We start from the raw sequence: 27,719 nt of genomic DNA on the forward strand, positions 1-27,719 counted from the left end.
TTAAGTTTTTGTTAGATTAATACTCATTATTATAAAAATTATACAAGTATATATTAATACTCATTATTTAATGATCAACAAATAATTCACCCATCCCATAATATAGTGCCTATTTAATTTTTTGTGGTTGAACATCAACCACAAATTCTCATTATTCTATACAAAATTACTAAAAACGTGTTCATGTGAGATATCATTGGATATTTTTCGTGTATAGTTTTTTTAATATCAACTTTATAATATTTGTTGATGCGTGATCAAAGGTAATGGTGGCGATCTGGTCAAAGACATATTTTGAAGACTGTGTAAAATGACATATACACTATATTATGGACGGAAGTACATTGAGAATAGTGCAAAATACAAGAGTGAAAGAACAAATATTAAGTGGTTATGTTCAATTAACTGATATGATTTCTAGATTTGACCAAACTTTAATCTTATTTATGCACTAATCTATAGGATAAAAAAATAAAAAAAATCAAATCAGATGTTATTATATTTGTATTAATATGCACTTACCACATATGAAATTTTCTTGATTCTAAAGTTACAAAAAACAAATATATTCGATGATAGAAAAAACGCAAATAAAAATTCTAATCTGATTAAGATACAAAGTACTTATCAACTTGATATTATGCACCACTAGAACTAAAACAACCATACAAGTGTACAAGTAATACAACTCTTCAAAACTACAAAGTACAAACAAAGTGGACTTCAAAATTGTCGAGGTGAGTATAAATTCCGTTTGATACAAAGTGAACCAAAAATTAGGGTTTTTCAAATCGACCCTTTTTAGAGAGAGAAAACGAAAGAAGATAAAGAGGATTCCCAATAATCCCCAATATATTTTGATTAAAGTTTCTCTCTTTTATATATACTTTTGATTCTTCTCACACCCAATTTTCTCTTTCTTCAAATTCCTTTCTCCTTTCAATTTACGCAGTTTTTGAGCAAACTACAACAGCAGCATCAACCATGGGAAGAGGAAAATTCAAGGGCAAGCCTACTGGCCGCCGCCAGTTTTCAACTCCCGAAGATATTTGTAAGTTTTTCATTCAATTTTTATGATAAAAATTGAGTCTTTTTTGAATCTAGGGTTTGAGAATTTAGGGTTCATTCAAATATCTATTTGGGGGGTTTTTTTTAATTGAATTGAAGAAATTAGTTGCTGTCTATGTTGATTGTTTGTGATGTTTCTATTTTGGTTGTTCGTATCCTACAATTTGTTTCTTTTTCGTTTAATTGGGAAATTTGGGAGTTGAAGATTGAAGTGTATTGCTTTGTGATTTTGTCCTTTATGTGAATTAAAGGATGGAGTCTTCGAATTTTGACGGTTGATGTTAGTTTTGTTTATACAATTGAGAAATTATGTTATTGAAATTCTTGTAAAGTTTTTCGTTGTAATGAGTAAAACCAAGGAAGTTAATGCGATTTCGAACTAGGTGCATATGGAATTGTGGGGTCTAAGTTGTGTACATCGATCTTACTCACAAACCCTGCTGTACATGGAAGCCATGGGCATTGGGAATTTGGGATGCCGGGATGCCAGTAGTTATATCGGTTCGTTTGTTTATAGAATTGACAATATGTTTTGGAGCTTTATACTTTTGGCCCTGTTTGATGAATGGCATGAGTGGGACTTGGGCCGTTATAAGTGATGTATGCTTTCTACCTCTTTATATATCATAGGTTAGAAGATTCATTCTTCCAATACTTCTGATAGTTTGAAGTGTTTACAGCAACTTTCGCTGGAATTTCTGGTGAAATAACCATGAGCAAGCTAATTCTGATAAGTGGGTAGTGTGTAATAACCATCTTATGTCCATTAGTCTGTTGTGTTTTTTTGCGAGCCATTATGTGCAGTGCTCCATATTTGAATCATATGCTTTTTTAAGAACTTGGTTGTTCCATGGCACATTGGTCCATGAATTGAATCTCTTGGAAGTAAATTCTTACATAATTTTTGCTTTGTTTGTGATGACTGCAGTAGGTGGAACTTCTCGTCCACGCACCTTTAGACAGGTGACAGTCTAACTTGTCTTATAATATTATACTCTGTAATATGCAAGTATATGCAAATTATCATGATCCAATGCATCTCTGATTTGATTCAAATTCATTGGCCTATTTGATCAGAAAAAAGAAGAGGAAGAAGAGGTAGAAGAGGAAGAAGAAGAATCAGAGGAAGAATCTGATGAGGATACTGAAGTAAGCCTTTTTATTTTTATAAATTTTGTTTTCTGGTTCTATTCGGCTGTTTGTATAAAGTTCCCCATAGATTTTGTGTATTTATGCTTCTAGATTGTGTCATGTTCCCTACTAGATGTTGTATTATTCTGATCATTCTGTTTTTTTGTTTCAGCGAAAGATGAAAGGGACACAGGGGATCATTGAGATAGACAACCCCAACATGGTGAAGAAACAGAACCTAAAGGCAAAAGATATTGATGTGAGTACAACTTTTTTCTGCTTCTTGTTTTATTTGAATGGTGAATACAAGGAATTTACTTTTACTTCTGCTTTTTCACAGCTTGACAAAACAACTGAACTTACAAGACGTGAGAGGTTTGTTGATGCTTTTGTTATGCTTTTATTTTTTTTGAGGCTGTTTATTAAGTGTTATATTTGCTCTTCATTTGATGAAAAAACATTTTGGAAATATTCCATTGTATGTCTTGTGCAATGGCCTATCCAAGAAAGGTCTGCTGTTTGCAACATTGTCTTGGTGAGATAACTGGATTGATAATGTTACATAGTTTTATGAACATGTTAAACATCTTTCCCAGGACTTTGCCATGGTTGGGATCTTGTGTATTGGTCAGCTGATTTGGATTGTTTAGAAGTAGGCATGGCTACTACTTATGTGTTTCACATACAAGAATGAGACTAAGTTGCTTGAGTATTTTGCCTGATTATATAAATTGCCACATCTTGTACGAAGTTTGGCATGTTTATAACTTGTTATGGCAACCAGCCTAGATATGTCAGGGGAATGAAAAACGGCTTTTCTAAAAATGCAAAAATGCTGTGATTAGTAGGTTGTATCTGATGGATGCTTTTAAGTAGTTTGAGTGAAGATAGCGACACTATTCAGAATATGACCATGGTATATATTATCTATTTTTTAGGGAGGAGTTGGAAAAACAGAGGGCTCATGAAAGATACATGAAGCTGCAAGAACAAGGGAAAACGGAACAAGCAAAGAAAGATTTAGGTAAGTTTTGGGATTATATTCTCACTTTTGCTGCTATCAAATATTTGTATTGATTGTATGATCTGTTTGCACTTATCATAGATGCAGGAAACTTATACGTTGTAATTTTTTTGATTTCATGATGACATCCTTTGCCCTTTTGACTGTCCTACTTTAACTTCTCTCTCTCTCTCTCTTTATTTGTGTGTGTGTGTGTGTGTGAGATAGAGAGAGAGAGACACTCATTACCACTTCTAGTAGACAAATGAAATTTTATATTTGGTAACTGAGGGAATAATAACTTTTTTAGTAGAACAGAGAAATTGCTGTGCTCAAAAAATCATTATAGGTGAGGAAGTTAAGGTAATTGGGAGGTGTGTACTCGTGGATGATGCGGTGAATAGTGAATACTTGATCTTCATAATTGACAAGTTAACGTGCTTAAGTTAATACTCGTAAAATACTGAAATACTTCCTCCATTCTTTTTTACTTGACCCGCTTTGACTTTTACACTATTCACTACCTTTCCTTTGACCGTCTTTTGTGAATAATATATAAGGAAAAACATATTCATGCGGGATCTTCGTCTCAATAAGTATTATCATAATATATAACTTTTATAATTTTTACTTATGGAGAATTAAAGTTATTGATCATTAAAGTTTTACATTGGCAAGCGTGATAAAAGAAACAGAAACAGGTCAAGTAAAAATGAACAGAGGAAGTATCATTTAGTCTGGGAGGTGTTTTTCATGGATGCTGATGTGAATGTTTGATTGTCATAATTTACTGATTACAATGATAAAGTAAGAATGATTTAAGCATGGTGTAGGATTTTGAAGAGAATTGCAGCTTTGTATCCTTGTTAATTCAGGATTTGTGGCTTAGGTCATCTGAAGCCTTGTTAATACAGGGTTTTTGGTTCAATGGGATGCTCTAATTAACCCTGTGGGTACTAAACCCCGGTCATATATGTATATATTCTCTTATTTTTATCATCTCTGGCACCTTTAACACAGTATGCTTAACCAAGTTAAAGCATCATCATCCACTAACCCTTTTTGTTACGCTCATATGCAGAGAGGTTGAAACTTATTCGTGAACAAAGGGCAGAGGCTGCTAGGAAGAGAGAGGAAGAGAAAGCTGGTAAGGTCTTTAATGGTTTTGAAAGACTAAACGTAGTCTTTATTCTTTAATTTTGTTATCTTTTGTGTTTCTGCAAGTGTTTGGGAATCTCTAACTGTACATATTTGTTACAGCCAAGGAACAAAAGAAAGTCGAAGCCCGCAAATCCTGAAGGCAGAGGAAAAATCTTGAACAAATCTTCGCTTTTTAATAGCTATAATTTGTTTGTTTTAAAGTTATGCATAAATATGCCCCAAATTGTGCTGGTTGTGATAATTTACCCCGTTTTTAATTTAGCTTGATGGTTGACCATGTAATTCTGCTTATAGCAAATGAAAAGTTATACTCTTATAAACATTGAGCAACCATTTTGTGCACTGTAAGTTATATTTGTTCTAATTCGAGGTGCAATTCATTCTACTCCCGAGTATATAGATTTGGTTGTGTTATTACGACTTCATGAGGACTAAGTGGCATACTTGAGCATTAGATTATGTCTATTAGGTATGAAGAGACAGTTGAGTTTGGATGATTTTGTTTTTATCAACCTTTGAAGAGTGTCAGGTTGATTGGGAATTAGGTATGAATTCATACCTTGAGAGGTGGTGGGTTACATCTCACTTCTAGGGTTCAATTTAGGGGATTATAATCTGAATTATGGAGGGTGTCTTGTGAAAATGATTCGATATGATTTGTAACCCGGTTAAGCAGGTTAAACTTTTTTTTTTTTAATAACACTCTCCTCCCCTAGCCCAGCTCTACAACCATTGGTACACACCACCTGGCCAATTGCGTTCACCAATCTCTTACTCACCCTCACTCTCTCCCTTGCTGCCTATCTCCTCCTTAATGCCACCGTCGACCACCGTAGACCTTCCCGTTCTCCTTTGTTTCGATGGTTCAAACAAATAGCCCTCATTTCTGTAATTGTCATCAATAACCCATCCCATTCAACCACCTGCATCAGTCTCCGGCGTGCTGCTATTCCTTTCACCTAACATTGACCAAGCCTCCTCCCTAACTCATTATTGCACTCTTTAATTTCTCTTGTTTTCTCGTATCCAGTTGCCTCTAGTTCTCTTTCCTCTTTATTCAGAACTAATGAAGTAGCATCAATCAACGTCATCAACCACCAAGACACCCCTGTGCGCATGCAACGTAGCATCGCCACACTTTGTTCTGCCGCCTGTCGACCTAAACCAGCAGGCCTGCTACCCTTGCACTAACAAAAAGTTTTTTTTTTTTTTTTTTATTTTTTTTTTATATATATATATTGTGGAAAATTAAGAGCAAACCCCAGTTTATAACCTAGATAAACAAATTATGTTTATCTAATGACATTTTCGTAAATAAGTTGCATTGAAAAATGTGTTTTTTTATTAAAAAAATATGTATTTTTTTATTGTTTGTGGGTCACTATGACACGTTGGACATATTTTCAAAGTTAACACCGTTAACTTTTCGTTTGCTACTATTCATCATCTTCTTACTCCCACCTTCTTCTTCATGTTCATCTTCTTCCTCTTGTTCATATTTTTTCTTCCCACCCACCTTAATCATCTCCCTCCAATCTATGCCCACTTTCATCTTCTCTTTCAAGTCCGTTCGACTCTATTTCCGCCGGCTTCGTCAGCAAAATTTAAGGAAAATCCTAATAACAAAAGGAGAAATTAATGGCATGGTTAACCCTAAAGGGTAGCTGAGTTTTCTTTCCTCCCCTTCGTTAAATTCGACTTCGCACCACCATTTCCGGCGACTTCGCCGCCGAAATTAAACGAAAGCCCAAATAACAAAGTGAGAATTACGAGCATGGTTAACCCTAAAGGTAGATAAGCTTTTCTCCCTCCATTGATTTTTGACTTGTTCGACGTCGTATAGTGAAAAGGTGTACTTCCACCATTAAAATTGAAGGTTGAAGGAGGAGAGAGAAAACAACAAAAGGTTGAAGGAGGAGAGAGAAAATTAGAAAATACCAAAAGATTGAGAGAGGAGAGAGAAAACAACAGTCAACCCAAGTTGGATATAATTTACATTTACACTCCTTGATAAACAAACAATTCTTACACGAATTGTTTATCAAGGTTATAAACTTGTATTTTCTCGAAAATTAAGGTTGATTTTTTTAATTGATAAAAATTATTAGCTAATCACAACATGCCATGTGGCTCTAATAACCTTCTAGAATGGTTAACACAGGTCACGGATCATATCTTGAAGACACCCTCCATAGTTCGGATCATTCCATAATAACTTATAGTTGGGATTAACATATAAAGACCACCAATAGTTGAGATTATTCATGTGAATTTTCCCTATTCCTAAATTATACGGAGTAGTGGAGTACCAAACATGGGATGATGCATATTATAATCCTATTTTACTCGTCAATTTCCTATTCTTATACCGTACTCTTATTTTCCTTATCTCTATTTATTGTGCCAAATGCTAGGATGTCAATGGGGTGGGGTGGGGTGGATGTTGGCCTTTTCATCTCCATCCCCGCCTAACATTCTCATCTCCATCTCTACCTAACATTCTCATCTCCAATTGGTCAGGAACATATCAGCGATACAATTGAGCACCCCAGTTACACTAGAATTCATTTTTAAAGACAATGATTTATCACGCCACACCATCTTCTATTGATAAAACAAATACATTATACATTCTATTATTTTTAGCCTTTGAAACACTTAATTTACAACAACCCGCCCCAGACATTTACTAGAGTACTAACTAATTTCAATGTCAGTGGTTGATTTGCTCTAAACTAAAAAAAAAAACTCCTAGTACTAACTATGGTTTTTTTTTTTTTTTTTTTTTTTTTTTTTTTTTTTTTTTTTTTTTTTTTTTTTTTTTTTTTTTGTTCTTGAAACAGAGTAAAAGCTTATAATGTCGAAGCTATTTTACTTCCACTACTCGTAATTTACGATGATTGAAGGTTATCAGCCTGTTTTGTTTTTTTTTTTTTTTTTTGTTTTTTTTTTGTTTTTTTTTTTTCCCCCTAATATAAAAAGAAATTAGGTATAAGAACAGTCAAATATATATTCTACCTTCTCTTCTTTGAGTAATCAAATATGACGTTATGCATCCTAAATTCCAAACTAGATACTTCTCTAAGAATGAATTTGCCTCTTTTTTCAATTCATTTATACGAATATTCAAAACTTTGAACTCAATTTTATAGCAGCCGATTGAATTTTTTTTGTTATTGTCATGGTTATGTGTTACCATTTTGACGGTCAAAGCTAAAGTCCCCTACTTTCGTGGAAGCACCATTTAGTAAGAAAGCTAACTATATAAACTAAGCATTTCTTGGCAAAATTAACAGCAAAATCACAACTAAACCTTCATATTATTCAGCATTTTAAGAGAGGATTTTAGTGTTAGGATCACAAAGTAGGAAACAAAATGAATGTTATGGGTCAACGTAGCCTTTTGATCATTTTGTTTGTGCTAGTGATAGCAATTTCGTGTCAGGTTCATGTTCAAGCGACTAGAATGCTACAAGAAGATTTTACAAATACGAGTAATAATTACCTTTCTAAGCATCCTTTGTCTGAATGGACAAAGAATAAAATGGCTTATTTGCTTGAATGTTTAGCATCAGGACCTAGTGACGGTGGTGGTGGCAATTAACTTCATCAAGCAAATTAAACACCATCTAAGAAGAGGAAATATGTGTATGGTAGTGCTTAAATTTGTATCAAATCAAGTTCATTTATTGATTTATTTTTTGATAGTTGTCATAATTTTTTTCAATTCAATAGTATTTGGAGCTGTACGTAGTTGTATGTTGTGTACTTGTGTTACCCATATTTGACATGATTAGATACATTTGTTTGTGTAGATATTGAGCTTGTATTCCTCTCTTTGATTCAATTGATCAAGGTGGTTCATTCTTTCATTTTGATATAAACAAGGCCATTAGTTAAACTTTGTCATGTTAAGGTATAATGATTTTTTAATGTGAAGATTATAATAATTTTTCTTCAATATAATTTTTACGTTCAAAAGAGTAACAATTAGAACGACTCTTAGTCTTAGAGTACTCTATTCTTACAAGTTACTCTGAAAGTCAAACCCTAACACAAGTAAAAATGAACTTTGCCTCTCAAGTTTCAACTTTCTTAAGTAAATTGATAGGTTTTGATTTCCAATTTATGAGCTGTCAAAAAAAAAATATTGGCCTCTCAACTTTTTTATGGACATTCAATTGCGTAATTTTCAATGAAAATACAATTACAAATGTAAAATACGATTAATTGTGCATCATGCATGTTCCAAATAACTTAATTCCTTTGAAACTTTAATACTACAAAAAGTAATGAAAATATAATAGGACGACAAAGAGATGAGTACTTCAATAACTCATATTGATTTTATATAAATTGGCCTGAAGCTTAAACAAAAATTTATAGTTATAATATACGGAGTATTTTCTTTGTTATTTTCCTTGCAACACAGTCTTTAGGCATGCGGTTGTAGGAGGTGATTAGTGAAGGTAAACAAACGAGTCAAAATAATTTTAACACTGAAATTTGAAAGGGTTAGGTACCACGTGTAATAATTATTTTGATTAATTTGTCCGTTTTCTTGTGATATAATATTATTGTGAAAAGATATACATCATATATTGTGATAGATTTAGGAGAATTAATATATTTAGAAATATTAGGGTTAGTTTGTACTCCAACTCGAACCTGAGCTGACCCGAACACAAACCGAACAACTAGATTACCACCACCGTACTGCAATATGAGCATCTTATCCTACTTGTACACCAAGCAATGTTAACAGTAACAGATGGCAAGCTCACAATCAAGTTCCAAATCTGCTTACAACAATGCACAACCGCTTTTATATTACACCTTTTTAATTAATTTGCAAGCAATAATTCTAGAGCAAAAGAATCGAAGAGTTTACATTCACAAATTAAAGCTGAAAAATGACAGAGCATCATAACCCCAAAACCCAACACGAAGACCCGAAACACTCAAATTCGGGTCAAAAGACCCATTACCCGAACCCACGAGAGTCAGTGAACCCGGATGCTGCAACATTGAAGGATCAATGGAAGTTTTCTGTAAAGAGGTACATAAGGTGGTCTTCTCTTGCTTGGAGCTCCGTTTTTGTTGCGGGTGGGGCCTGTTTTGCTTTGGGTTGGATCATCAAGGGTGCTAACCCTCTTCAATCTAAACCTTCTGATCATCCAAAATCTGTGGCTTCTTCTACTTCTGCTCAAAATCAACAACAAAATTGATTTTCTTGGGTTTGCACTTTTTTAGTTTCTGATATTAAGATAAATTCTCAATTGAGTTTTGTACTCCAACTTTTTTTTTTTTTTTTAATTTTTTTTTTTAGGAAAAATGGGTATTGAATGTTGTGTATGTCACTAGAAAGTTTTATCTTGATTATTCACATCATAGTAATTTGAGTAGGGTTTTGTAATGTGCAATAATGTAATGGAAATTTTGTGTATGTACTTGTTTGTGAGATTTGTTTCGGGGTGTCCTGCGGGAGAGTTACAATTCCAAGACCGGATTTCGGGCGTCTGTACCTGCAAAACAACGGAGACTCCGGTTGGGTGGAGTTTCGCCTCCGACGATCAAGTTAGAACGTGTGTGGAGTCTGTAAAAAGTGCGAAAGTAAAGTATCTTCTTGGATTCTGAGTGAATCTTTGCAATTAATGATTGCTCTATTTTTGTGAATATTTCTGAACGTGTCCCGTGATGGGAACATCTCCCTATTTATAGGGTCTCGAAATACGTGCTGCCATCTTAGGTTACGGAATCCTAGGAATGGTGGGCTTTCTCGGGAATTGGGCCATGAAGGCCACCTTTTTCCCAATGATTAGAGATGCCACGTGTCAGCAGGGGATTGGTTCTCTATGAACCTCTCCTGAGGTGACACATGTCGCCATCTCATAGGGCCACGTGGCCCTGGGTATTTTTACCCTAAACATTTGCTCCTCACGGGTGTCACGTGGCATGCCACGTGGCACCGGTGACACCTGTCAGGCGGCCATTGGAGAACGGTTTTAACCGTTTGTCTTCTAGGGAAATTACGGGGATGCCCCCTGAATTACCCTTCTATAAATAGATTTTTACCCCTCCCTTTTTTGGACATTTCCAAAACTAAGAGAGAGAGAGACGTCCGTTTTTAGAGAGATAAACTCTGAGAACCGCCTGTATATCTTTCAGACAATTACTTTCTTTTTCCATTAGGTACAGACGGTATAACTCTTGTGTTTGAGAGACAGGGAAATTCTTGAGAACCGTCTGAGAGGTTTGCAAGCAATTCTTCTTCTTTTTTTAGGGGGTACATCCGGGTAACTGTCTGAACGCCCAACAAAAAAAAACTTCCCAGAACCGTCTGGGTATCCTTATAGCAAATTCACTTAATTGCTTTCAAGACGAGTACCTACGGTCTTCCATCTGAGCACCTTGCAAGCAACTGTTCAATTTCTTCAAGTTTTTGCAATTCTCCAATATGCATATTTTGCTAAGTAGGCTGATACATGCGGTTTACCGGATGCAACAAGTGTATTTTTCTAAGTAGGCTGATAACTGCGGTTTACCGGATGCAGCAGGTGTATTTTACCCCTAGACGGGTGTTTGTTTGGTAATTGTCCCAACCCAAGTGAGCAGTCATTCAATAAGCATCCGAATGGACGTCAAGCGGTCACTGACCGCCTCTGAATCAATTCTCAGTATTTAATTCTAAGTATGAATAATAGGTGGTTTTCTCTATGGCGCCTGGGTTCCAACTTTGATTTTTCGAGCCAACCGGCTGTGAATTACCCCTTGGGATAATCAACCTTTGCCAATTGTCTAATAGCAAGCGGCCATTGGCCGTGTGTAGTTGTCATGACCAGGGAATGTTTTAGCTGCTAAGGTTATCACTTAGTTTAAATCTTCAATTGTAACTGTTTGTATTACTTCTGAGTAAAGACCGGTTATATCCAACCAAGATACTAGTTACCGTTTGCTATAGAACATGCGGTAATTGTAGTTATCCAAGTTTCCATTTGATCATTCAAACGGCTACGAGTTGTTTTAATCCAGACAATCGGTAGGGCTGTTTGTTTTCAAGTTTATAGAACAATGCGCCACCCAAATGGGAGATACTCTCTGCGACGAATTCACCCAGATGGGCGTCGCTGGTCGCTTACTCATGTTGGAGCAGGCGATTGTTTTAAGGTTATCTAGACATTGGCCTCATAGGTAGCTGCTAAGTATTGGACTTAGCTTGCATTTACTCATGTTTGGAGAAGACATAAAATTTATACAGGTCCGTTTGTACGTTGCACAAATACGTGAAAATAAAGCATCTTTTCATTGATAAACTCTATTTACGAAAATTAACAAGTCTTAGAAGTAGTACTTTTTTAAGTTGTCTACATTTCAAGTTCTGGCTAGCTGCCTGCTGTTTGGAGTTTCCAGGTGGTAGGTGCCGCCTCTCACTTCTTCATAGATCCGGTAGGGACCTTCCCAATTGGGAGTTAACTTCCTTTGCTCATTGGTCCTACCGGTTGCCTCCATTTTTCGTAGCACAAAGTCCCCCACTTTCAAGGGCCGTTTGTGTACTCTTTTGTTGTAGGATCTTGTCATTCTCAGACGATAAATCTCATGACGCAAGGTGGCATTGCCCCTGCGCTCTAGGAGTGAGTCCAATGCTAGCCGCATGGCCTCCCAATTAGCCTTTTCGTCATACAACATGATTCGAAGGGTTAACTCATAATGCTCAATTGGCCGGACGACTTCAGTGCCGTATGTCATGAGAAACGGGGTTTCACCGGTTTCCCCTTTTTCAGTTGTTCTGATGGCCCATAGGACATGAGACAACTCATCTGCCCATAGACCGCTAGACCTTTCAATTTTCTTCTTGATGCCGTCTGAGATGAGCTTGTTGAAGGCTTCAACCTGGCCGTTTGCTTGGGGAAGACCGACGGATGTAAAACAATGTGAGATCCCTTGATCTCCCAACCAATTCTTTAGGGTAGGCATTTCAAACTGAGAGCCATTGTCAAAGACCATAGACATAGGTACCCCAAACTAGGTGATAATATTCCTCCAAATGAAGGAGATGACATCTTTTGTCTTTATGCCTTTGACCGCCTCTGCTTCTACCCATTCGGTGAAGTAATCAACGGCAACCTGAATTTACCTTCGACCGCCTGTAGCAGGCGTATATGGACCAAGAATGTCTATGCCCCATTTGGCGAATGGCACTGGGCTGTGAATAGCCGTCAGATCAGTAGCCGGTCGGTGCATGAGTTTGCCGACTTTTTGACACTTGTCACACTTATTCACCATTTCCATGGCATCTGCCTCTAAGGTGGGCTAAAAGTAGCCTTGCCGCCTGACCCTTTTTGCTAGAGTCCTGCCGCCTATATGTGATGCACAAAAACCCGAGTGCAGATCCTCTAGAACCTCTTTCCCCCTTTTTGGGGTAACAAATTTCAATAGCGGCTGTAGATAGCCCCTCTTGAAAAGTTCTCCCTTGTGAATCTCAAAGCTTGCGGCACGTTTTTTCATTGCAGCCGCTTCTGAGTATGCATCTGACATTGTGTCGTCTACTAGGTAAGCCCGGATGCCATCCATCCAAGTTGAGCTTCGGTCCAGAACTCCAATGAGATCTTGTTCAATACTTCTTTTTTCCATAACTTCCCAAAAAACTGACCTAGGCGTATCACAAGAGACGGATGATGCCAGCTTAGAGAGAGCATCCGCCTGATTGCTTTCTGACCTGGGCACTTGACTTAGATGAAATTCATCAAGTGTCCCGGCCTCATCTTTGACTGCCTGCAGGTATTTGATCATAGCTGGATGGGTGGCCTCACAGTCAACATGGTATTGGCTAACACACTACTAGAAAACAGGCCATTTCTGACGGAAAAATTTCGTCGGAAACACCCTGAAATCCGTCGGAAAACCCGATTCCGACGGAAATTCCGTCGGCAAACCCGTTTCCGACGGAAATTTCGTCGGAACATGTTATCGTAAAACAATTTGTAGGAAAAACAGCCTTTTCCGTCGGAACAGTGTTTTATGACGGAATTTTTTCGTCGGAAGAGGAGCTCCAGCCATCGGAAAAGTTCGTCGGAAATTTCCGACGGGGTAAAAATCCGCCGGAAACTTACGACGGAAATTCCGTCGGAAACAGCATAAAAAAAATTAAAAAAAAATCCAGCACCACCACCTTCAGCCACCCAAAAACCCTTTTCAACACCACTAGCCCAAACCACCCTAACCCGCCACCACCATGTCCAACCCCTTTCTCACCAAACCCGTTTTCTAACCATACCCCCTGCCCCCACCCACCACCCTCACCCTAACCCGAAAAACCCACCCACCACCCTAATTATAACCTGAAAAACTCACCCACCACCCTAACCCTAACCAAATTCGTAGAAAAAATCAAACAAAAAAATCAACCAAAAAAAAAGGGGTGAGGAAGGAGAATTCGTACAAAAAATCAACAAAAAAATCAACCCAAATTCGTACAAAAAAAAATCAAACCAAATTCGTACAAAAAAAAATCAAACCAAATTCGTACAAAAAAATCAAACCAAATTCGTACAAAAAATCAACAAAAAAATCAAACCAAATTCGTACAAAAAATCAAACAAAAAAAAAATTAATAACACAAAAACATACCTTAAAACCCGAATTGAATTCGAATTTGGTTTATTAAGGCCAAATTTGACCATGAAAAAGTCTAGATCTAGACTTTTTCATGGTCAAATTTGACCAAAAAACCCATTCATACCGTCACACCACTCGCCGTCACACCATCGGCCGGAAAACGCCGTCACAAAATACTTTATAGAGGAAGGTGAAGGGGCGTATAGAGGAAGGAGAAAGGGGCGAGGAAGGAGAAGGGGCGAGGAAGGAGAAGGGGCGAGGAAGGAGAAAGAGAAGGAAGGAGAAAGAGAAGGAAAGAGAAGAGAGAGAAAGGGGCGAGGAAGGAGAAGGGGTGAGGAAGGAGAAAGAGAAGGAAGGAGAAGAGAGAGAAAGTGGCGAGGAAGGAGAAAGAGAAGGAAAGAGAGGAGAGAGAAAGAGAAGAGAGGCGGAGAGGAGAGGAGAGAGAAAATAGAAATGTTAGGGGAGGGGGAACCGGGTTTTCTAGTGTTTTTAGGGTTTTTTTATTATTTAATTATATTCCGTCAGAAATTTCCGACGGATTTTATTTCCGTCGGAAATATAATGTTTCGACAGAATAATCCGTCGGAAATTTCCGACGGATTTCATTTCCATCGAAAGATTACGTTTCCGACGGAATATTCAGCCGGAAAGCCCATAAATTCCAACGGATTTTTATTCCGTAGGAAATTCGTCGTTAATTTCCGACGAAATTAAAATCCGTCGGAATTTACGACGGAAAAACATGTCCGTCGGAACTGGTCTGTCGTAAAACGGCCTATTTCTAGTAGTGACAATCAGTTGTGAATCAGAGCAGGCGTCAACTTTTTTTGCCCCTGCTGTCTTACATATTCGGATACCGGCTAGCAGGGCTTTATATTCCGCCTCATTATTTGAGGCTTGAAACTTGAACCGTAGTGAATATTCATACTTGTCCCCTTTTGGAGACTGACATATATAACCCCTGCACCACAGCCGTTCATAGTAGAGCTCCCGTCTACATACACTTTCCAAACCTGATCAAGATTCTCCGGCTCAGCCGGCCTTGTCATTTCGACAATGAAGTCGGAAAACGCCTGACCCTTGACTGCCTTCCTAGGTTCGAAAGTGATTTCAAGACTTTGCATTTCAATAGCCTATTTGAGCATCTTGGCGGATGACTCCAAAGTTGTCATTGACTGCTTGAGAGGTTGGTCTGTATAGACCATAACCGGGTGAGCCAAGAAGTAAGGTTTCAACTTCTTGATTGCCATGAAGAGAGCAAGACCAAAATTTTCAACCATGGGGTACTGTAGTTCAGCATTCTGAAGAACATGACTAATGAAATAGACCAGGAGCTGGATTTCGTCTCTCTCAGCCAAGAGAACAACACTGAGGGCATGGTCTGAGACGGCCAAGTACATGTAAAGCACCTTCTGTGGTAGGGTACTCACAAGCCTTGACAATGAATGTAAGTGCTATTTCAATTTCTAAAATGCCGCCTCAGCATCCTCCTCCCATTCAAATCTTGTCTTCTTTTTGATTGCTTGGAAAAAATAGAGGCACTTGTCACCTGACCGGCTGAGGAATCTCCCCAATGCCACCAAACAACTGGTTAATTTTTGAACCTCTTTAACAGTGCGGGGTGACTTCATGTCAATTACCGCCTATACCTTTTTTGGATTGGCCTCTATTCCCCTTTAATCAATAAAAAATCCGAGAAACTTTCCAGACTCAACACCAAAGACACACTTCTTGGGATTAAACATGACCTTATGCCGCTTGAGGGTGGTGAATGTTTCTCGAAGGTCAGCAAGGTGATCCGTCTGTTGCTTAGATTTGACTATCATGTCATCTATGTACGCCTCTACATTCCTCCCAAGTTGATAAACGAAGACTGTATTAATTATTCGTTGGAAAGTAGCAGGCGCATTTTTCAACCCAAATGGCATCACAGTATAACAAAATAACCCTTGATCAGTGACGAATGCCGTCTGCTCTTGATCTTTTTCCACAAGGGTATCTGATGAAAGCCTGAGTTGGCGTCCATAAACCTCATCAAGGCATGACCGGCTATAGAGTCGACCAGATTGTCGATCTTTGGGAGTGGATAACTATCCTTCGGACATGCCTTATTCAGATCTGTGTAGTCAACACACATGCACCAGGTACCATTCGGCTTTTTGATAAGAACAACATTTTCTACCCAATCTGGGTAGTAACATTTTCAAATGAACCCAACATCCATCAGCTTCTTAACCTCAGCGGCTGCCGCCTGAGATCTCTCTTCACCGTGATTTCTCTTCTTTTACCTAACAGGCTTCTTTTCGGATCAACGGCGAGTTTGTGGATAGCGAGATCCGGGCTGACGTCTGGCATCTCACTACAAAGGCAAAAATGTCTTTAAATTCTTTCAGCAAATGGTGCAAGTTTGCACTCAATTGTGCAAATGCAGCCGTCCCAACCTTAACAGTTCGCTCCGGATGTGTATCGTCTAGAATGATGTCAATATGTTCACTAGCCGGTAGTGGACGGAGATCATCTAACCGTTTCCCGGTCAGTGATTGCTATTGCTTCTCTTTTTTTATGGCCACCAACTGGTCCCGTGCTTGACGTCTGAGGGATAACACTCCCGTGCCGTCTTCTGATCCCCATTAAGTGAACCCACTGACCCATCATCCCTCTCGAATTTCAGCAGCATGAGGGATGGGATGAGGATAACCTTGGATTCGTTGAGGGTTGGACGACTTAATATCAGATTATAGGCAGTCAATTCTTCAACAACCAAGAATTTGATGACCATATGACGTCTTTCCCCCTTCTCTCATAGCCGGATGGGCAGGTCAATCCTCCCCACCGGATGCAAATCCACCCCGAAAACCAACTAAGGGGTGAGAAACTTTGTGCATACTACTAGGCTTGTACTTGAGCTTTGCCAAGCACTTGTAGTTGATAAGGTCAGACGAGCTGTCGGTGTCGATAAGGATCCGGCCTACCCTCTGGTTGGCCACCTTGCATTCAATGACTATGGGGTCATCATGCAGCCGCCTGACCTTGCCCTTGTCCTTCTCAGTAATAATGACCTTAGGAAAGGTGTCTTTTGACGCCTGGCCCTCATCAATTGAGTTAACATCCAGCCGCCTGATATAGTCCTTAATGCCCCGGATGGTTAGACCCCCTCCAGCAAAGCTGCCTACTATTGTATAGATCGGCTCTTCATCAGTGTCCAAACTAATAGCAAGTTGGGCTGCCTTTTTGGACGGATGTCCACTGTTTGTTTTCAGGGTCACCTTGGACTTCAGAATGTAGGATTTCAGCACCCCTTTATCATCCAGATGGTCTAACAACCGTTGAGGCTATAACAATCGTTGGTGTCATGGCCTATGTCCTCATGGAAATGACAGTATTTGTTCTTGTTCCGATTTTTAACGGAACCTTTCATTGCAGCCGGTTTCTCAATTGTCACCCGATCTTTAATCTCCATGAGGATGGAGTAGCAGTCCTTATTAAACTCGTACTTGGGGACGTACAGTTTTAACTCTTTCTTTTTCTTCTGGGATGGCTGATCAGAGTTATCAGCCATCCAGACTTCTTTTCATTTCTTGCTCTCTTATTTTTTAGCTAGCTAAGCAGACCGACTCTCTTTTTTGTCAGACATTTTAGGGTCCGACGACTTACTGATGGTACACAGCTCAGTCACCTGTATATAGGTTTTCGCCTCCATCAAAGCTTCTTAGAGGGTAGCAACCCTCTTCCTGACGAGATCAAACTTAAAGGTCGACCCGTCTTTCAGACCCTTAAAGAAGTCTGTGTGAGCCACTTCGTCAGACAGACCTTAAATATGTATTCTCATCAGATTGAACCGCCTGACGTAGGACCTAAGCCCTTCTCTATCTCCCTGTTGTATAGCACCCAAGTCTAGACTTGTTTTCTTTGCAGGGATGTTCATGGAGAAGTTGGAAGCAAACAAGTACGCAAGCGTCTTGAAGCTGTGTATGCATCCGGCTGGCAGGTTGCCAAGCCATCGTTGGGCAATGCCCTTCAATGTAGCCGGGAAGCATCGGTCAACCCCTGTAGGTACATGAGGTTGGTGTAAGTCATTAGGTGGTCTTCTAGGTTGGTGATACCATCATAAGTACTTACCAACACATTCTTAACCTTGGCCGGCTGGGCCGCCTCGATTATCTCCTTGGAGAACGCAGAAGGCTGTCCCCCAAGTTTGAGCAGACGAAGCTGCCAATCCAAAGGTAGGACATTCTATGCCGCCTGACCCCCAAAGAGAGCCGGCTACATATATGGTTGCCCATACGACATGTATGGCTGCTGAGGCACATAAGGAGCCGGATGGATTATCTGAGGGCCAGAGTGGACGGATAGGCCGCCTGATTGACCCTCTTGGTTTGATTTCAAATACCTCATCGAGGTATTCTGAAAGCTGTCTAGGTAAGTCAACGTTGAGGCCGACTCAGACATTTGTTGACTTTTCTTTTGCTCGATTAACATCCGGGCATCTGAATAATTTTTCTTTGATCCATCTGGCTGAACTTGCCGGATAACCTTCCTCTTCCCTATTTCAGGAAATTGAATTTTAGACAGATCAACCATGGGCCAGTCCCTCTTCTTTGGTTTAGGATGAGGAGTAGGCACACGATCTTTAATAGGCTTCTTCTTCCCTAAGGGAGAAGGTTTCTTGGCCGACTGACCCCTGTTGGTGCCAGCCGTCTTATTGTTGATCAGATCTTTGATTTCCCCTTTGAAACTTGTCATGAATTCCATGAGCTCGTTTTGAGTAACAGGGGCGGTGCCTTCTGCCACCTGGGGTTCAGACGGCTTTGCGGCTGGCTCACTTGGGCCAGCTTGTTCAATGCCTCGTTCCTTTATTTCTAAAGGACGGGTGCGCCTTGTTCTAAGTGACCTGTTTGGGGCCACATAGGTGTCGACGTCGAAGTCGTCACCACTATCTTGGTATGTATAGACCTTAACTTCGGCCAAAGGCCGTTTCTCATTAGCAGGTGATACAGACTCATGTGAAGCCATCTTTAAAACACTCTCTCCACAAACGACGCCAAATGTTTCGGGGTTTTCTGTGTCTTGTGGGAGAGTTACAATTCCAAGACTGGATTCCGGGCGCCTGTACCTGCAAAACAACGGAGACTCCGGTTGGGTGGAGTTTCGCCTCTGACGATCAAGTTAGAATGTGTGTGGAGTCTGTAAAAAGTGCGAAAAGTAAAGTATCTTCTCGGATTCCGAGTGAATATCTGCAATTAATGATTGCTCTATTTTTGTGAATATTTCTGAATGTATCCCATGATGGGATCATCTCCCTATTTATAGGGTCTCGAAATACGTGTTGCCATCCTAGGTTACGGAAACCTAGGAATGGTGGGCTATCTCGGGAATTGGGCCATGAAGGCCACCTTTTTCCCAATGATTGGAGATGCCACGTGTCAGCAGGGGATTGGTTCTCTGTGAACCTCTCCTGAGGTGACATGTGTCGCCATCTCATTGGGCCAAGTGGTCTTGGGTATTTTTACCCTAAACAAGATTAGTGATCGATGGATTGTGAAAGTTTAAGTTCATGGAACGGGTTTTCACGTCCAAAACTGAACGGATTGTATCAAACACTAAAAACTTGAAAATTTACTTAACACCCAGGGACTGGATCAATTATGCTACAAATGGATTCAAATTAGGGACCGATAAAATATGTCCAACACTTGAATCAAACTAATTTTAGATTTTTGTAATACGACAAAATTTTTAAAATAATATGGATTTATAAACACGTTTAATAAAAGAAAGTTAATTGTTTAATGTCTGAAAATAACTCATAATATAAAATCTGCAAAATTACATTGAAGGAGTAAATTAGTTGTAATTATTTTTGAGGTTTTTATGCACAATTTTACAAAAAATACCAATCCACTCCGAGAATGGTTTCTAAAGGTTTTTCAATCGTGTCGGGAAAAAATTTGAAAAGGAGAAATTGTTAAAATCCTAACAAAGCACACTACGACACATGTCCAGTTGACTTATTAAATAGGTTACCTGTTTTTCATTCTATTTTGAGCAGATGTTTGTTAAAGTTCGTTTTATTTTGGAATAATGGAATGGTCGCTTTATTTTAGAATAATCAAATGGTTATTTTATTTTTGACAAATTTTCCAATTAAAAATGCATATTTCTCGACCTTGAAACTAGACAAGTCTCTTTAGTTTGGTCTACAATTGATCTAATTTACTATGTAGTTTATTTGTACGATCTAGACGGATTCTTCAGCACCCTTATGACCTTACCCATTGATATGTGTAAACTAAGCTACTTAGATTAACCTGATGGCTTGGACAAATTGAGTATGTGTTTAAGTGTGTGACATAATCATCTTATGACGTATTTTATATTTGATCTATAATTTTAAATACCTAAACCTTTATCTTATTTGATACGACTATATGGGCATTGTTTTTTAGTGCTATCCAAATGGTAACGATATCGATTTCCATGCACATCTACTAACCATGACAGATGGCAAACTTACAACACATTGGACATTTGATGATTTCAATGCACAAGCGCACCGCCAGTTTTGTTGTGAGTTGTGACCCAAAAAAAAAAAGCGAGAAACCAAGATGAATTGAAGAGTTCTCAAAGCTAAAAACTTAAAAAAACCCCACAAAAATGGCAGAACCCAATAACCCGAAAACCCACCATGAACGCCCAAAACCATCTACCCCACAATCAACATCTAAATCACCGTCAACAAAACCCTCAATTGAAGCTTACAACAATGGCAGCACCATTAATGGGTCTAATTCGGGTCAAAGGGCCCATTTTCCAAACCCACCCGAATCATTCAACCCGGATGCTGCAACTTTGAGAGATCAATGGAGGTTTGCTATAAGGCAATACAGCAGATGGTATTCTCATGCTTGGGGTACTGCTATTCTTGCTGGTGGTGCCTTCTTTGCTCTTGGTTGGATCATCAAAGGTGGTAACCCTCTTCCTTCTAAAGAATCTGATCATAGAAAATCTGAGGGTTCTTCAACTTCTGCTCAAAATCAAGGAGAAAAATGATATTCTGGGGTTAGTACTTGATCTTGTTCCAATTTTGTTTATGAACTTTATTGTTTTACTCAATTTGTCAAATGGGGTTTTGTTTTCCTGGGTATTTTTGTAGGGGAAATGTTATTTGGGGCGTTTTCTGATTGGAAGCTTTAATCTTGATTTATTGTGATTTGAGTAGAGTTGTGTGATGTGTAATATACTAGTATAATGGGAATGTTGTGTTGTTTGCTTGTGAGATTGGTGATTTAGTGGGGTAATTTGAATGTTTGATGATTATGTTTGGTTGTGAGATTGTTGATTTGAGTAGGCATGTGAAAGTTCAGGGAGCCCAAATGCCCAATGTATATGTGTAAACTAAGTTACTTGGATTCGGCATGAAGGGTCTATGCAACTATCTTTTTTTTTTTTTTTTTTTTTTTTTTTTTTTTTTTTTTTTTTTCTTTTTTTTTTAATCGAAAATGAAGTGTTAAGTGTCATACCCATGTCCGAGTGTTGATTATCCTGTATAGGCAGTTGAGGCAAAATGAAGGGTCAGGGCTTAGGATTAATGTAGTAACTATTTGTATTTTGATGATATTGTCTTTAATTTTGGGCTTGAATTGCTTATCATTTAGACAAGTTTGATGAAAGAGCAAGTCTTTGGTTTAAAGATGATTGTGCGGGTAGACACGACTGAGGAGGGAAGGGGAAAATGGAATGGTTTAATCATTATTTTAATAACCTAACTTTTTTGTCTTAGGCATGTTTATAGCTGTAACGATGTTATGCTTCGTGGATAGGTTGGTTAGGGGGCGGCTAGGGAGATCTTAGCAGAGAGGGGTTGGATAGGTAGAGCCTCTCAGTGTATGAAATTAATATGCTCTCATTTCCAGCTTTTCAGGGGAACCCCAAACATATAGCTAGTTCTCTTTCAACAGTGTCTGTGTTAGTTTAAGTATTGTGCAAGATTTTCTAGGACTGTAGCTCATGATTTCTTCTAATCTTATGCATCTGTGTTCTGCTGATTACTTCACTGACCACACTGCGCCTACCCCAAGCTTTTGAAGGTTCCTATTGTCTTAAGGAGTTAGCTTTTGATGTGAGAACTGAGGAAGTAAGAAGTATATGTGTCCGTAGTATGTAAAAGATCATTAATTGGTGGATCCTGTAGATTGTTTATCTTTCTAAATTATGAGGGGAACCCAGAAATATAGTTGTTTCTCATCTTCGATGGTGTATAGCTTTTAGTCTTGTGCAAACTTTTCTTTGACATGAATTCTTGTGATCTTATACTTATTCTGCTACTTACCTCTCTAACCCACTAGGATAGGGAGGTGTTATGAAAGTATGTTTACCTTGGATGAAATAATCATTTGGGTTTGTAGTTTGGTGAGGATTTTTGTGTGGTGGTTTTCCAATAAAGCTTTACTCTCATGCTCCTACCAATTTCCTTGTCTAGTAAGTATTGGAATTGAGTTGTGAGACTTGTGACTGTTGTGAGTAGGCATTACATGAGATCTCAACTTTACTGGTTGCTGTGCTCAGCATCTTTACTTTGACGAAATACTCCTAAACTATTTGGGTAGCTCAAGTTTAGTTTGGAGGATGTCTTGAACCCATCTAAAGGTCAAGATTAGGAATGGCAACGGGTCGGATTCGGATCGGACTTAATAGGATCCGAATCTGATCCGATTTATAAACGGACTACAAATTCGGATCCGAATCTGGATCCGAGTCCGACTCCGTCCGAATTTCTGACTTCCAAAATGTCGAAACTCCGAATCCAAATCCAGTTATTTAACATCATGAACAATTAAAACAACAGACAAATAATGTAAAATTGATATTCATCCATATAAATTTACAATAAATGCCAAAAAAAAAAAGAAGTATTGCAGTGGAATGATGGACATAGACCACATAGTAATTCATATTATGAAGTTATACTTCGTATAACATAAAAAAAGACAAAAAAAAAAAAAGCCAAGACCGTTCCAATAGAAGTTCAGCAACCAATCTTGTTTAATAATTAATTGGATATCTACTCCCTTCTTGCATGTATTTATTTGCTAGAGATTATCTGATTATAGTGACAAATCAAAAGAATGAGGTGTTGAGAGGAGAGAGAAAGGGGTTACATTGGAGAAGAATCAAAGAAAAAGGAAGGTAGCGGCTGTTTGGGGGAAATGAATTGGTTAGGTTTTATAACCACATATTTATTTTTTGAGTAACAGAAAAAGGCTCATATCGTGTATAATAACAGAAAAAGACCCATATCTTCTAATGATTTGGACTCGGATTAATCGGATCGGAACCTATACATGATCCAAGTCCGCTCCACCTCCTATTTGGACTCGGACTTTTTCTAGCGGACTTGGATTCGGACTTTCTATTATCGGATTCGGATCGGAGTTTATTCATCGGATTGGTTTGGATTCGAATCGAACCCGGAGTAAATTGCCATCCCTAGTCAAGATAGAGTTTCTTTTGTAATTTATTTATTTTTCCCAATATGGAATATGGGTGACCAAACTATAGTAGTTGTATTAACAACGTTAATGTCTATCTTATATGCTGGACATGATGAAATGCATTGGTAGATGGAAGGAACAGCCAAATGTATGCAAAGAGACTTGCCTTAATGACTTCTCTCATGGCGTGAGAAGATTTATATTGCATGACGAGTTGGCCTGATAAGCATGGAGGAGACTGTTGAAATTTAAGTACAGCATCTGTAAAGGGGTGCCATGCATGGCTGAAATTTGCTTTTGATAAACTGTATGGCCAAGATTTTGGATGAGGCTACTTGATATAAATTTGTGCATGGTGATTGGCACTGCTTAGTAATTTCAGGTTAGGGTTTTCAATCTTATCATTGAGCTAGAGCATTGGATATAAGAGGGAGATAATATAGAGAGAGAAAAGTGAGTGGGTGGGGGCTCAACTTTAGAGCAAACATGGGTAAAGGCTAACTGCTAAGTGCTAACTGAATCGAGACACCCTCTTTTGGTAAAGGTAAACTCTAAGCTGGGATGAGGTTATCAACAAGATGATATAAATGAAGGACATGCTTTGTTTCGTATGAAGGTGTTTATGAAAAAATGTTTGTTGATTGAGATATTCTATGAACTTTAAGCACAGTTTTCTACCAAAATGAAAGAACCTAATTCCTAAAGCAGCAAGCTATGCTATTTGGCTTTTCTGTTCCTGTTAATTAAATCAAAGCATGCTTTGTGTCTCGCTTGTATACTTTCTAATTGTACGAAGACTATGAACATATGAACCTTCTCTGTGCATGATGAACATTTGATGTTGTTCTATGATATGCTTTTCTAATGAGAACCCCCACAAAACGATAAAAATCTCATTGAGATGGCTTAATCAAGAATAAATTTTCTCTTTTAGCGATTGATTGAGCATATTTCTGTGTTAGTTATTGCCCAGAACATTAGGCTTGTTGCCCAATCTTGCTTCTTGTGGTTTGCAATTTCTGATGTTAGTCAGGCGCTAAAATTGGGTAATACAATATTGCAGATGGAGAAACAGTTGCAGGCAGAACGTGCATGAAAATGTTGCAGGTTGTTTTATTGCTGTACATTGTGTCATTATGAGATATTATGTTGGAGCTGACCTTCAGACCATTGGCTTTATGGAGTATGGATGTTAGTGACCCTTTCAAACTCCCTTTCAACCCCTGCTGAACTTGAGAGCTCGACTTTTTGCTTTACCCTGTGTGCTTGATTCACTTCTTATACTTGTATAGTACTAGTATGTGATTGTACAGAAAGTCGAAAATCTCTTTTTAGCTATTAATTTTGAAAATGCTAACTCTGCATTTTAGTGATGGAGATTGTTTTAACCTTTGTGGAAATTCCAAAAAAGTTGTATTTTTTTTCTTCCTGTCTTATGTTATTAGACATACAGCATTTAGATAGATCAATTGAGGCTTCAAAGGAAAATAAAATAATGTCATTTTCCAACTTGTAGGTTTTGATTTCGATTCTTATCTAACTTTTGTGCTGTCCTTTAGACCAAGAAGATATCACTTTCGTACTTAGAGGTTGGAGTTTTGATTCTTATCCGAATGTTGTGCTGTCCTTTAATCTTAGTAGACATCGCTTACAATTGCATCGTACATTTTGAATCAACCTATCAACAAGGTAAGAATACTCACCAGACTCAAGAGTGTAAAAGCACAAACAGGTTCATAAATAGCAAAATTGAAATTCAAGAAGAATGAAACATAAATATACTATCAAAGTAACTGACGTACAAGTCCATGCCTAATCAGAAAGATCTGTAGGAAATCCTACTTTTCCACTCAAAGTTACATGATTAGAGTTAAGCAACTATACAAATAACTAATCAAATTAAATCCTCATTAATGATATGAACAGGGTGTATCAGTAGAATATAACTTTTTATCCTCTCCAATTTTCCTGCTTCTCTGAATCTGCACTTTTCTGTCCCCCCCCCCCCCCCCCCCTTTTTGTTGACTAATTGGAACAACATCCGGATTGCTTGACCGCTGATACATCATCTTTGGAGCCAATGTTTATGTTCTGTCCCTTAGGCAATGCTGCTGGGTCATCTCCAATGTCGAGCGCCTTCCTGCTCACAACATGATATATCTGGGATAGAACTTCAGTAAAGGCATTCTCGACGTTCAATGCTTCCAAGGCAGATGTTTCCATGAAGAAAGTATTCTCCCTTTCAGCAAAGCCTTTGGCATCTTCTACAGAGACGGCACGCAAGTGACGTAAATCAGCCTTGTTCCCAACAAGCATGATCACGATGTTGGAATCTGTGTGATCACGGAGTTCCTTAAGCCATCTTTGCACATTTTCAAACGTGACATGGCGGGTAACATCATAGACAACCAATGCACCAACAGCTCCTCGATAGTATGCACTCGTTATTGCACGGTACCTTCATGAAGCCAAAAGATCTAAAGTCAGACCATAATCAACTGAGGACAAAACAATCGAAATTTCATAGGGAAGCAACTGTAGCAGCATCAGAACCAAAGACGGGGAGAATATGCCATGAAGATGGTGCACATTGCTACTCATGCTTATTGATACACTAGCACAAGAACTCGGGCATCCTGCCTGTGAGACGAGGAAGCTGAATGTCCTGTCAAAGCTAATTCTCTGCCTCTTTTCTTTCTAAGAAAACAGTTTTGGCCTTAATTCAAAGCATCATCTTTCTTTCAATCTTGCATATAAAATGTTGAGCTATACACAGCATATAATCAGCTTCAAAAGCCTAATTGTGCCCATTTTATAAGATCATTTCTAAGACACATTAACATGCTATCCCATATAATTTTCCAAATGTTTTTGCTTTACTTGTTAATCGCAAGTACATGACATAGTTTTCAAGCATTCAACAACCATAGCAACAGTGCACCAAAAACATTAGAGATTCTTACAAAACTCGATTCCAAATTACTTGGCTTCCTCGAAAATTTTAACCAATAGCTAAACTTCCCATTGTAGGTGATTTCTAAAAATCCAATCCTAATGACAATATACATGCAAATTAATCCTCAATTCAATGTGCATAGCAGTAAATTGGACAACAAAAGCCTAAGTTTTGTATGTAGCAAATAGCAAAAGCATTACAAATAATCTGTCATTATGAAAATCTCCATTTATACTTTCAAGTTTCACTTGTACGCAAAACACATGCATACACAATACGTGCGCATGCATTCTACATTAGAAGTTTCCTTCGTAAAGAGGTTCTCTTAATATTTTTCTTCTTTTTCTTACCTTTTTTTGTTTCATAAAAAAAAAATGTGCATGCACCCACTTTAAATGTCTAATGCAATTTCTTTGAATGCTTGCACATTTTTTTCCCCTCATATTTTTGATTATTTTTGTATCAATTTCCCTATATGTAATGGTATTATTCATTTCGGAACGTCGCCTTTATGCACAAAACTTAATAAACAAAACTTAATAAACAAAACTCATGTTAAACCTACACCAACGAATTAATTAAATCAATGTGAGACAGAAGCAATACATTAGTAAAAACAAAAATGTGAGCAATTGTTTATGTCACCTTTCTTGCCCAGCAGTGTCCCAAATTTGAGCCTTAACAATCTTATCATCAACCCGAATGCTACGAGTAGCGAATTCGACACCAATGGTGGACTTGGATTCAAGGCTGAATTCGTTTCGAGTAAATCGAGAAAGAAGGTTGGATTTTCCAACACCAGAATCTCCTATTAATACAACCTTAAACAGATAATCATAATCATCATCAGCCCTATATGCCGCCATTGTTATTATTTTTTTCTTTGTATTATTATTTCTCTCTTTTTTTTCAATAATATTCTTGCAATATTCTCTCTCTTTCTATATCTTTTTCTCTACCTTTAACTTCCTGCTTTCGAGGGGGTTGCTATGCTTGCAAAAATGCAAAGTGTAAATGGAAATTATTGAGCGAGAGATTTGCGTGCTTCCATTGGCTGTTTTTGTTTTGTTTGTGGGGTCAAAAGGGTGATCAACAAAATCAAAGATGGATCTTAGATTTTCTTTTTTTGTTCCAAAAAAAAAATTATAAAAAAATGTCCCATAATTGTGTTTATAGTTAAGGTATAATGGAAAACCTAGCCTGGGCTGAGGCCATATTAAAGTTAGAAAATGATGACACGAGTCAAACTTACTTGAATTTAAATTGAATTAGTAAGACCGGATAATGAGCCCAA

At 38.2% G+C, this 27,719-nt stretch overlaps 2 protein-coding genes and 1 long non-coding RNA gene across 4 annotated transcripts; 2 read left to right on the forward strand and 1 right to left on the reverse strand.

Annotated features, from left to right (window-relative positions):
- The first annotated feature begins 613 nt into the window (after positions 1 to 613).
- On the forward strand, positions 614 to 4,748 carry LOC110730515 (28 kDa heat- and acid-stable phosphoprotein-like). Of its 2 annotated transcripts, XM_021910316.1 has the most exons (9): positions 614 to 737; positions 953 to 1,051; positions 1,997 to 2,031; positions 2,146 to 2,217; positions 2,372 to 2,458; positions 2,540 to 2,574; positions 3,138 to 3,223; positions 4,284 to 4,349; positions 4,463 to 4,748. In XM_021910316.1, the coding sequence occupies exons 2-9, from the start codon at positions 985 to 987 to the stop codon at positions 4,498 to 4,500; spliced, it is 486 nt and encodes a 161-aa protein (XP_021766008.1). In that variant the 5' UTR covers positions 614 to 737; positions 953 to 984; the 3' UTR covers positions 4,501 to 4,748. The 2 variants fall into 2 exon arrangements, with proteins under 2 accessions (XP_021766008.1, XP_021766007.1); XM_021910315.1 differs by lacking the exon at positions 614 to 737 and having other exon boundaries at positions 754 to 1,051.
- Positions 4,749 to 20,469: 15,721 nt separating this feature from the next.
- On the forward strand, positions 20,470 to 24,893 carry LOC110730518. The gene is made up of 2 exons (XR_002513078.1): positions 20,470 to 21,037; positions 24,533 to 24,893. It is a non-coding gene; the product is annotated as an uncharacterized LOC110730518 (long non-coding RNA).
- Positions 24,894 to 25,460: 567 nt separating this feature from the next.
- Positions 25,461 to 27,676, reverse strand: LOC110730516 (ras-related protein RABA1f). The gene is made up of 2 exons (XM_021910317.1): positions 27,071 to 27,676; positions 25,461 to 25,927 (listed from the first exon to the last, which is right to left on the reverse strand). The coding sequence occupies exons 1-2, from the start codon at positions 27,289 to 27,291 to the stop codon at positions 25,495 to 25,497; spliced, it is 654 nt and encodes a 217-aa protein (XP_021766009.1). The 5' UTR covers positions 27,292 to 27,676; the 3' UTR covers positions 25,461 to 25,494.
- Positions 27,677 to 27,719: the final 43 nt, after the last annotated feature.

Source organism: Chenopodium quinoa, unplaced genomic scaffold (genome assembly GCF_001683475.1).
Source record: "Chenopodium quinoa cultivar QQ74 unplaced genomic scaffold, ASM168347v1, whole genome shotgun sequence".
Taxonomy (NCBI): Eukaryota; Viridiplantae; Streptophyta; class Magnoliopsida; order Caryophyllales; family Amaranthaceae; genus Chenopodium; species Chenopodium quinoa.

What these genes read in the sequence shown, in the direction of transcription:
- LOC110730515 (XM_021910316.1), top strand. Translation starts at nt 985, where the DNA reads ATGGGAAGAGGAAAATTCAAGGGCAAGCCTACTGGCCGCCGCCAGTTT. An exon ending in TTCAACTCCCGAAGATATTT is followed by an intron (nt 1,052 to 1,996) that starts GTAAGTTTTTCA and finishes TGATGACTGCAG; the next exon opens with TAGGTGGAACTTCTCGTCCA. An exon ending in TAAAGGCAAAAGATATTGAT is followed by an intron (nt 2,459 to 2,539) that starts GTGAGTACAACT and finishes GCTTTTTCACAG; the next exon opens with CTTGACAAAACAACTGAACT.
- LOC110730516 (XM_021910317.1), bottom strand. Translation starts at nt 27,291, where the DNA reads ATGGCGGCATATAGGGCTGATGATGATTATGATTATCTGTTTAAGGTT. An exon ending in GACACTGCTGGGCAAGAAAG is followed by an intron (nt 25,928 to 27,070) that starts GTGACATAAACA and finishes GGCTTCATGAAG; the next exon opens with GTACCGTGCAATAACGAGTG.